We start from the raw sequence: 12261 nt of genomic DNA, 5'->3' as shown, positions 1-12261 counted from the left end.
TCGGGAGGCACCCTTTTGTATATACCAAGCAGTCAAGCACCCATAAAAAAAAATAAAAAATTACCCCCATGACCCATCAAATTAATAAACTCATTTTACAATGACCCATCTAATAAAAAAAAAAAAAATAACCAGACCCACCACAAAAATATTTTTAAAAATGAAACGGTACAAATCTCGCGAGGTTTTCGGGACAAACATTCTAGTCAATGACGCGGGTAATGCTTATGCGACATTGTATCACAGTAGTTCTGAAGAAACAATGTCACATCAACAATCAAAGGCATCTATGGCGGGAATGTTGGAAAGATTGGGAGTCCAAACGATGCTATTATCATGAAATGGATATGGATATGTTTTTCCACGAATCGTTCGTCTTCTAATGGAGCCCGCGCCCGGAGGCCTCTATATCACCATCACACCGACTGATAAATATAACGCATCGGTACCCTCGTATAAATCAACTAAGGTTTGCCTATTTTTATTAGAAAACGGAATACCTATTGGTTTCAAAATATTCCCAAAATCGATGCACTGTAAACTGTAATAATCTACAGAACAGAGTTCGCCGCCATCACGTCCAAAGGGACCCTACTAAACGTGCCTCTAATTTGAAGAGTGCCGTAATGGAAAGTTATGCGCTGCAAAGAGCGACAACTCGAATAGTTCTATGTTACTTCCGATTTCCAATTTCGAAAGCACGTTTTCAATTTTCCCTCCGACATTTTGTAACCAACACAACAAGAGCGACAATAAAAATATTCTGAAAACTCAACACCCACGTGGCACAAAATAAAACAATAGAAACTACCCACTACCCATAATAAATATTTTTTTAACAGTCCAACCACGGACCAATTAAAATATGAAAAAATATGACCACCCATACAAAAAAATTTTGTTTGCCCCCCCCCCCCCCCCCCCCCCCCATTTGATCATTTCTGGAACAGCCCTAAGAAGAAAATGATATTCATATTTTTATCAAAATTATGGCACAGTACTGTTGTAACAAAAATACACAGCTTTACACAGATAAGACCACCGATGATTCGAAAGTTTGAAATGAACATGTGACTGTCACTTGAAATGATCTCGTGACGGTTTTTAGTAAACATCGATTTGAATCAAGTAATTCTGGTTCAAACAGATAAAACAAGAGGTACTGTGAGCAATGCTCACTAAGAATCCCTCCTGCATACCCCAATCTCCAAAAGGGTGTTGTTAATAGGTATAAATGACCTCTTTCTTGAGTGTAAAAAAGAAAGATTGATTGACTGAATATTGTTTAACGTCCCTCTCGAAAATATTTCATTCATATGGAGACTTCACCACTGCCGGCGAAGGGCTGAAAAATCTAGGCCTATGCTCGGCGCTTATGGCCATTGAGCACGGAGGGATCTTTCTCGTGCCACACCTGCTGTGACATGGGACCTCGGTTTTTGTGGTCTCATCCGAAGGACCGCCCCATTTAGTCACCTCTTACGACAAGCAAGGAGGTACTGAGGACCTATTCCAACCCGGATCCACACGGGATGTAAAACTTTGGGTAGTCTCTTCTCTAGGAGTGTGCTTGACCTTTGACTTTTTGACCTTAAAATTGATAGGGAACATCTTCGTCCCATGGGTAGTCCATATGTATGATATGGTGACTAGGTGGAAAGGATAACGCTTTAGAGCCCGGACACCATATTGCTACTTTGATGTCCAGTGCGCTTGACCTTTTGACCCCAAATTCAATAGGGAACATCTTCGTCCCATGGGTAGTCCACATGTATGATATGGTGACTGTAGGTGGAAAGGATAACGCTTTAGAGCCTGGAAACCATTGTGTGCACAATGTGTAATGCACATTGAGTATACTCGAATAGTCTCTTTACTTCTTCTGGAGTAAATAGAAACAGAAGTAGAAACTAGTCGAGTATACTCAATCGGCTTAGGGATATTTTTATCATACTACTAATCCCATGGGATTTGGGTTAGAATAGGTCTTCAGTACCCCTTGCTTGTCGTGAGAGGTAAATAATGGGGTGGTCTTTCGGATGAGATAGCAAAACCTAGGCCCCGTGTCACAGCAGGTGTGGCACAATAAAGATCCCTCCCTGCTCAAGGGCCATAAGAACTGGGCATAGGCCTAAATTTTGCAGCCCTTCACCGGCATTGGTGATGTCTCCATATGAGTGAAAGATTCTCTAGAGGGACATCAAATAATATACAACCAATTAATCTATCATACTACTACTTAATAGTTATGTAGATTTTTCTGTACTAATTTCTAGATTATATATAGTCCAGAATATATAGGATATATACTCTATTCTATGGAATCCATATACGGACTTTGTGTAGGTTATATCGTACATAAAATCATCAATGACCAACTTCCTTGTACACATGTTACTAGACTGTTAACTGACAAACCTTTAACACAGCTCTGCAGTCTGTCCACACACGACCTTATCGTGCCAGATTCTTTATCTTCCATCATCATTTTCTTATCCTGCAACAAATGCATGTGAGATTCAATAAAAAATTTAAAATATTGCATAACACAATAAATGGTGGGAAATCACAGCCCACCCGATCGCCTGAGACAGCCTATTTCTCAGGGAGACCAGAAAGATGATTCATAGGAGGGTCCAGAAGTAATTCTTACAGCCAGTGTACTACAATTGTCATAAATAAGCTTTTACCATATTCATCCTATTGAGAGCCCCGGGCACTTAGAAAATTGGGAAGGGGTGCTTACTTAGAACTTTGTTTTGAAATATTTCCAGTGAAATTTTGACTTTGAGAAATGTTTAACTAGATATTAAATTCTAAATGAGTTATTATACTTTCGTTTTCAATAATATGATCCAATCAGGTCTTATTCATTGATTTATTATTTCAAACCCCGTCAAAACAATAACATAGTAAATACACAAAGATATAGTAGTTATTACCAATATAAGGTAAGTCGTACTGTACTGTAGCTCACTACACTAAATCACAAAATGGCGATTTAAATGTTTTGTGAAATTATTTGAATCGATCGATTTGTTTGTCTATCATCATAGCTCAGTGGTTAAAGCATTGGGCTGATGAACCCCAGGTCTCGAGTTCAAATCCGCCAGAGTCTTTTGTTCATATGTGTTGAAATCATTTTTTTGAAAATCATGTTTTTATCAATTTTGCATATTTTCTACCTTTTTAACATATATACTTATTATATATCATCATATCTCTTATGATTAAATCAATTCGTACTGATTTGAGAAACTATTTCAGGGTGTAGTGAGCCACCTTAAATGAGGGATCTTCATGCATTTTTGAAAACTGGAAAAAGTCCAGGGGTCACTTATAGGGCAAAATAGAATGAATACTGTTACAGCATTAGTAAATTCTGTCATGTAAAATGAGAACTATGACTAAACTGAAAATCAGGATTGGCTCACAATTTCATTGATTTTCCAATCCTGCACAGTACATGTGGGCAACATTCATGTGAAGGTCATTCTATGACATAAATTTTTATTTATTTACATGTTTGAAAAGTTTGTAGCCTTGCAGCATACCAACTGGTAACCCAGTTTTAACTGAAAACTGTTCATAACTAGAAAGCAGACATGAAAATGGTTGTCTGAGCTGACGTCATGTTTGGATGCTCTATTAAGTGACCATTTCCCCTTACTAGTACGATGAACCCGAGAGTTTGCAGCTTTCTCAATAATATTTCATTTATCACTGAACAAAATGTCTTCAATATGCAGATCTCATTCAGTAGACCGTGAATTAATCTTTTGACAGCCCAGTAATGACCTCTCAGACTGTATCGCTGACCTCAGGCTGTACAGGTACCTCCTACTAACTTACAATAATAGAAGAATTATACAAATCAATGACGTTAGTAATACCATCAATCAATGTACATCTGTAATATACTGTCCCACTTCAGATCACTCATCATGCTCATGGAGACCAGTAAATTCTAGTACTTCATCATGTTCATAATGTCTAGTCTTCCTATTACATATCACCAACAACTTTCACACTAAGCATTCTGCCAAAAACTTTTTCTTGGGTAATATTGCAAAATGAAATTGTCTTAATTAAAAGACTATAGAGTGTATAACTTAATCCAACCACATTTTTTTCTTCTTCAAAATTTTCTAATGCAATAGATGTGTTCAACAATTGTTTTAAAATAAAAATGATTGCGAGCGCAGAAACAAAACAAGAGGCCCACGGGCCTTAACAGTCACCTGAGTATCATAGCCCATACATGGAGTCTCATATTTGCATTTTAAGTCTCATTATGGAGTCCTTTGTACACATGTTTATGATCTTTCAAAACATGTACAGAATTCCTATTTATGTACAGAAGAAGGAAAAATGGACGTTTGAAACATATAAATCATTTTGACATACATCCTCCCAACTCCCCCCAAAAAACAAGAGGCCCATGGGCCACACCACTCACCTAAGCAGCAGTTCCTGGCAATAAACAAGCTTGATCAAAACTATCATTACAAAAGCAGCTTGGTTCAGTAAAAAATTTTCAAAAGTAACACCTACAAATTCATCAAATATCATATGCCCTTGTAGACGGGTATGGCTTTTCACATTAACAAATTTCCTCTCAAGATGCTTTGTGCTATTTAGTTTGGTTCCCTTTACACGTAAAACTTTGATCCTCTATTGTGGCCCCACCCTAACCCTTGGGATCATGATTTTTACAATTTAAATTTCCACTTTGTCAGGAAGCTTTCATGTAAATTTCAGCTTTTCTGGCCCAGCGGTTCTCAAGAAGAAGAATTTTAAATGGCCGCACCCTATTTTTGCGATTATCTCCCCTTTAAAGGGGACATGGCCCTCCATTTGAACAAACTTGAATCACCTTTACCTAAGGATGATTTGTATTAAGTTTGACTGAAATTGACCCAATGGTTCTGGAGAAGAAGCTATTCCTATATATCAGCGTGTTAAACTTTGATCCCTTACTGTGGCCCCACTTTACCCTCGCAGGACTCGAAATTAGCAAGAAATACTTGCAAAATGCATTTGAAATATGGCAAGTAAAAATTGTGGACACCCGAAAATCTTAGCGGGTGGTGATTTACAAACCAAGATCATATCGTATCCGTTTTAAAAAACTTGCACTAAGAATCATTCAAACGCTTACATGAACGACAGATTTCAACAACCGTTTCTATCCGCATTTTTCTTTTATATTTTTAAAGCAATTCAGAGTCAAATAAATGCTTTAAAGGTCGGACATCGCATTTCGATGAAAAATAGACATGTGCCACGAGTCATGTTCACTTATAGGGATAATAAAATTAAATTTATTAATCACCCCAACATGTCCAATCTACATTAATTTGTTGTCGTATTGAGGTCGGCTTATAGTGATGACACGAGAGTGCACTGCTGACCGCGTAGACTATAATTTATCAAAAAAGTTCATGGGACTCATGCTGCTTATAAACCATGAGTCTGGGATTCGCTTTGAAAAATCCCTAGTGACAACCCTGATGTGGCATGAAATTGGAAGACTTTGGATCTAGACCTGTGGTAAACAGGTTGTGCATTAAAGGTGTGATGGTCAATAGACTTTGACATTGCAACATATGACTAGCATTAGTGACTTGTCCAAATGTTGTCTGTTGACCCACTATGCTCAGTTATCATGGGAAAAATAATTGATTTTATAGAACATATGAAGAAAGAGCGTTGCTTCATTATTTTTATTTTAGCTGGTAGGCTTTCATTTTAGCCTGTGGATTTTATATCCACAGGCTAATATTAGCCTGTGGTAGAAAAAGTTAAATTTCGACCCCTGCCTCAGGGGACATGATCTGAACAAAATTCAATCTACTATATACCAGGAAACTTTAATTCAAATCTCCACTCTTGTAGCCAGGTGGTTCTTAAGTAGAAAATTTTTAAAGATTTTCCCTATACATTCACATGTAAAACTCTGATCCCCTATTGAAGATTTTCATATTTATCAGCACGGATAACTTTGATCCCTTAATTTGGCCCCATCCTACCCCCAGAGGCCATGATCTGAACAAAATTCAATCTACTATATACCAGGAAACTTTAATTCAAATCTCCACTCTTGTAGCCAGGTGGTTCTTAAGTAGAATATTTTTAAAGATTTTCCCTATACATTCACATGTAAAACTCTGATCCCCTATTGAAGATTTTCATATTTATCAGCACGGATAACTTTGATCCCTTAATTTGGCCCCATCCTACCCCCAGAGGCCATGATCTGAACAAAATTCAATCTACTCTATATCAGGAAGCTTTCAGATAAATCTCCATTCTTCTGGTCCAGGGTTCTTGAGAAGAAGATTTTCAAAGAATTTCTTCATATATTCGCATGTCTAAATTTGATCCCCTGTTGTGGCCCAAACATACCCTAAGGGGTCATGATTTTAACAAACTTGAATCTGCATTGTATTAGGAAGCTTTCATGTAAATTTCAGCTTTTCTGGCCCAGTGGTTCTTGAGAAGAAGATTTTTAAATGACCCCACTCTAATTTTACATTTTTGTGATTATCTCCCCTTTAAAGGGGGCACGGCCCTTCATTTCAACAAACTTGAATCCCCTTCACCCAAGGATGGTTTTTGCCAAGTTTGGTTGAAATTGGCCCAGTGGTTCTGGAGAAGAGAATGAAAATGTGAATAGTTTACGACGACAACAACGACGGACAACGGAAAGTTTTGATAAAAAAAAACTCACTTGAGCCTTTGGCTCAGGTAAGCTAAAACACACCTGACCCTTGAATTTCACATTTTAAGAAGAGGACATTACGGACATCATAATTATGCATCAAAAATATCTCGCATCACTTTGAAAGTAGAGAAGAAAAAATTAATTCTTACAATAGAATAGAATTCTTTATTCATTCTAAATTAGGACCTCATGGCACATGACATACAACACTTATGACTTCACATATCTATACATTTTATTATGTGGCCATATTGGCCCTGCAGAAGAGCCATGAATTTCACAATTCAGGTAGAGAGATTCATGGACATCATAATTTTGCATTCAGTTTTTCTCAAATATATATGGCAGTACAGAAGAAGATTTTCTAAGATCTAATACATTTTCACTGTATGGCCATATTGGCCCCGTCCTAGGGTCTGAACCAGATCCCAGAAGCCTTGAATTTCATAATTGAGGTAGAGAGCTTTATGGACATCAAAATCAAGCATTTAATTTTTCTCAAATATAAAAATGAAATAGCGACATTTTCAGTGTAAACAAATCAACATCGGGAATTGGTAGATGCAAAAACTAATGCATGTAATCAGAACATTATCAATTTCATTATCGGAAAGGAGGGCGATAATAAATCCAAACTTAATCTTATAGTGTTGTTTACTAAAAATATACTGCACATCAGTTGTCATACATCGTTGGTAACCCACGGTTGGTGTTGCTAAAGCAATCAGAACGCACAATTCAGACACACCTCCGAGCGAATTTTTTGTGTCATGTTCCACAGGATGTAAGAGATATAGCAAGATCAACCATGGGTTACCAGTGATGTAAGACAACAGATGTGCAGTACTGTTTATGCAATACTCTCAGAAAGCTGCTTTTATGCCTTGTTCACACGGATGCGCATTAAATTTTACTTCGCATCAAATTTGATGCGAAGTAAAATAATGCACATTAAATTAATTCGAATTAAATAGCGTTCACACGGCGGTAATATTTAATGCGAAGTAAACTAATGCGCATTAAATACGTATGCATCTCTATTAAAGGGTGCGCGAAATAAATTAAAGAATAGACTATGTTATTGAAAATTATTTTTATAGATATTTGATTGAATATTGTGTAGATACAGAATTCTTTGTTCAAAACGCTATATACATGTAGTATACTACATGTTTACAATTTACATGCTGATCTACACATAAGGACTTTTGTCGTGTTTATTTATATGTTCCCAAGAAATTACTTGTTATTTTCTCTGACGACCAGCTTTCAATCTTGACAATATATTGTTTCAATTTAGGAACGTCTTTTTCACCATTCCGCTGACTACTGTTATGACGTAATTTTTAATTACTAATACGTGTTATATGTCTACTATGATGTCATATGGTATAAAAAATTAACAATGAGCGGCATATTTGTTTTAAGAAATGTAAAAAAGAAAATCATATTATCACTATTTCAAAACATTTTTGTCGTATTTAAAAACAATTCCTTCCACATGTATTACTCAGTATGCCTATGCAGAGCACAGATCTACGTCTGACATTATCTAATGACATGCTGTTTGTACATGTTTTAGTGATTATTATCCTTTTGCTTAGTTTTTCGTACAAAACTGACATTAATATATATAGCTGACCATGGGTATGATGCATGTCACCCAAATTTGCCATTACGCATGCGTGTACATTTAATGCGAATTAGCTTCGCTTAGCGTTCACACGGAGCTAATGCGAAGTAAATTTAATTCGCATTAAATCGCGATGTCAATTTTAATTCGAAGTAAACTAATGCGCATTAAAATCTCCGTGAGAATGCGGTTTAGATTTAATTTGCATTAACTTACGTTTAATGCGAATTAAATTCTTCGTGTGAACGAGGCATTAATTAGGCTGAAACTAAAAGCTTTGATTTGAGGAGTCCACTTACCCGTGACAAGCTCTGCTGAACAACCTTGATACTCTCTTTCCATTCCTTCCCTTTCATATAGCATCTATGCAATTTTTCCATTTTCTTTTGGAGTTCATTTTGTTTGCTGCTTAAGACACCTGTAAATATATACAAGACACATGTAAATATAGACAAGACATACCTACGTAAATACAAACAAGACAATTACACAAAACACCTATGAATTAGACAAGACAAATGTAAAATACACACAACAGCTGTAAATCTACACAAGATACCTGTAAACCTGTAAATACAAGCAAGATACCTGTAAATACAAGCAAGATAACTGTAAATACAAGCAAGATACCTGTAAATACAAGCAAGATACCTGTAAACCTGTAAATACAAGCAAGATACCTGTAAATACAAGCAAGATACCTGTAAACACAAGCAAGATACCTGTAAATACAAGCAAGATACCTGTAAACCTGTAAATACAAGCAAGATACCTGTAAATACAAGCAAGATACCTGTAAATACAAGCAAGATACCTGTACACCTGTAAATAACCTGTAAATACAAGCAAGATACCTGTAAACCTGTAAATACAAGCAAGATACCTGTAAATACAAGCAAGATACCTGTAAACACAAGCAAGATACCTGTAAACCTGTAAATACAAGCAAGATACCTGTAAATACAAGCAAGATACCTGTAAATACAAGCAAGATACCTGTAAATACACACAATATACCTGTAAACTAGCTAGGAAGAATTGTTTTGGCACACTAAATCTGATGTCTCCTCTTCCATTTTCCCTATATATATATTTGCATGTAAAACTTTAATCCCCTATTGTGGCCCCACCCTACCCCTAGGGCCAAGATTTTAAAAAAAACTTGAAATCTGCACTATCTCCGAAAGCTTTTATGAAAATGTTAAATTTTCTAGCCCAGTGGTTCTTGAGAAGAAATTTTTTAAAAGATTTTCCGTATATATTTGTATGTAAGACTTTGATACCCCATTGTGGACCCATCCTACCCCAGGGGGTACAAGTGGGCATACTCCCAAACATTCACACGGACATTTACAGTATTGTCACAATAGGTGAAAATTTATTCAACTTCCCGTGTCAGTCTGTCCCAAAATCACCCAATTGTGCTCGAATTTTATTGTTTACAGGGCTGCACACTACCCTGCATTCAGTACCACCCCCCTTTTTTTCCCTGCAAAAGCGTCAGAGGATTCTCATTTGAATAATTATATCAACTTCCATCCCCCCTTCACCGATTTTACGCATTTAGACCTTGTTTGACAGTTGATTATAGCTGATAAGTGGAAATTATTTCCAGTTCACCATCACAATGCTAGAGGTATGATATTGACAAAGTTGCTTCTAAACGGTAGGGGTCTAATTATTGTATTATATCGAACTTTTCCGCGAAAATTGCAAAAAGAAAACCGAGAAGGCGGCATGATATACCTTGTGAATAGTATGTTTACAGGAAAATGATTTTTTTAAATCATAGATATTTATAACAGCCCCATGCGACCCGAAATCCTGATTTTGTTGACGTAGCCATGTTTAGTCAAGCCAGTCATACCGAACCCCATTGATTTTCTAATCTATTAATAACATATCCAATCTGAGGTATGTATTCAGTCTTCATTTATCATAAGACCAAAAAAAAAAAATATATGTTGGTTTCCCCTTTCACCTCAAAATTTTTAAGGGTCGGTAGGCAGGTATTGTTTCATTGGTTGGTTTTTTTTTTTATAGGTTGAATTATTTCTTAATGATTTAGTATTCTACTATGCATAAAACAGTGATTGTCTAGTAATCAAATAAAAAAAAAATTTATGGTAAACAAAAACTGTTTCTGTGTTTTAGAATCTGTTAGTGCATAATAAATAACTTATCGATAATAAGTCAATAAACATACTTTAGTTTTAGTGATGGCATTCGCAAAATCTGTGAGAATGGAAAAAAATGTGTTAAGGTTGGCACAAATTTTTAGAGTCAGTCGGGAAAAGGAAACCAACATATATTTTTTTTTGGCCTAAACACAAATAATTAACATAAAATGGAAAATGTATAATTTCTCAACATGTAAAAGAAGCTCTTGAAGGTGTTAAAAAGTAACCTTGGTATGGTATAAAAGCTTATAGTCTAGTTCCCATCTCCACCATTAAAGTGAAGTGTAAAACCAGAGTGGGAGGATGGGGACCAGACTAATGAAAGCTGTGAATTTAATTTAAAATTCAAACCTTAAACAATTTTTTTATATACCAACTAGTATGATTTCATTCAAAATATGTAACCAAATATATTTGTGGGGATATATGTTCTCAGCTTTTCTGTGCGCTGTTAATCAATAGTTTTTATAAGGTGTGGATCTGTAGCTCTCTCATCTGTCCCAATATTTTCCAAGAGCTAGAGATTTGCAGCTACTGTTGAGGATAGGGAGAACGGCAAAGTACATTTGTTGTGAAACTACACCTTCTTCGCCCAAACATTATTTAATTCATGATCATTTATTACTTTGACGTACACGTATTAAATTCCTGGTAGTATGCTATAATACAAAACATTCTTATACGAATTCGCGTTGGAAAATTTTGTTTTTAATAACACGACAACTAGATGGTAATGAAATTAGTTCTTATTCTTATTTTTTGTGCATGGATTTTGCACTGATATTTTGGTGAAATAACACATGGTTGGTTCAGTCTGTACCAAAACACTGTGTTGTTTACAAACCAATGGATTTCGGCGTGTCACACCATCGCACTTTGGCGCATGAGTGAGGACCATCGTACTTTGGCATGCCACACCATTGGGGATTGGCGAAGACCATCACACTTTGGAGTCTTACACGTATATCCCAACCCAGGGAAACCTAAGTCAGACGTCTGGATTTTTTTTTTTAAAGTAAAGCCAATCTTGATTTGTGCCTAGAGAAAACAAATTTCAATTTCCTTGTTAGGCCTAATAGGCTAATATCTAGATGTGTGCGTGTTGCACATATCCTGGCATAAAACTAAAAAGAAATAACCCCAAAAATAATAAACACTTATAAACTACATGTAAATACATGTACCGATTACATCGATCATTGATCGATACAGTTCTTCCAATTATGACCAGTTATCAATTATGAAATTTTACCGATTATTCAACACTAATATAAAGAGCGACTTGGAGCATGGTTAAGACTATCCATGGACATTTTTTGTGTACATGAATATAAAATATTCTGTGATCTCAGGATCATATATTCAAATGTTAGACTTAAGTCAAAACTTTCAATTATCTGCAGTGTAAGATGTGTGTTAACCAGGGTTGGGTGGTCAAAACCACCCCCGGTTTTAACCAGTGGTTTTAACCGTCCCGGTCAATATTCCCCAAGTGGTCAATACTGGTCAATTGTGATTTAAACTGTCCACTTTCCTATTTTTGTACATTTATTGCAAAGATAAAGATAAATTAAGTCTTTTAATTATATGGATCAATTGTTGATTAATATTTTTCATTAGATAATCAAATGTAATTTCATAAGTTAAATATATTTGGTTTGCTGAAACTGACCGAAATATCTTCAGTACCTACCAGAGGGTCACAGTTCTATAGCATAGCT

The 12261-nt window shown here is 35.9% G+C and overlaps 1 protein-coding gene across 2 annotated transcripts in view; it reads right to left on the bottom strand.

Annotated features, from left to right (window-relative positions):
• Nucleotides 1-12261, bottom strand: part of LOC125665778 (mediator of RNA polymerase II transcription subunit 1-like) — a 45295-nt gene that overhangs the window by 30872 nt on the left and 2162 nt on the right. For both annotated transcript variants that reach the window (XM_048898635.2, XM_048898636.2), the window contains 2 exons: nucleotides 8660-8778; nucleotides 2419-2497 (listed from right to left, as the gene is read on the bottom strand). In XM_048898635.2, the coding sequence (XP_048754592.2) occupies nucleotides 2419-2497; nucleotides 8660-8778 (198 nt within the window). The remainder of the gene's footprint in view (nucleotides 1-2418; nucleotides 2498-8659; nucleotides 8779-12261) is intronic.

This window comes from Ostrea edulis, chromosome 10, assembly GCF_947568905.1.
Source record: "Ostrea edulis chromosome 10, xbOstEdul1.1, whole genome shotgun sequence".
Classification (NCBI taxonomy): domain Eukaryota; kingdom Metazoa; phylum Mollusca; class Bivalvia; order Ostreida; family Ostreidae; genus Ostrea; species Ostrea edulis.
The sequence above is the reverse complement of the archived record's forward strand: the minus strand, read 5'-3'. Positions and strand labels throughout refer to the sequence as shown.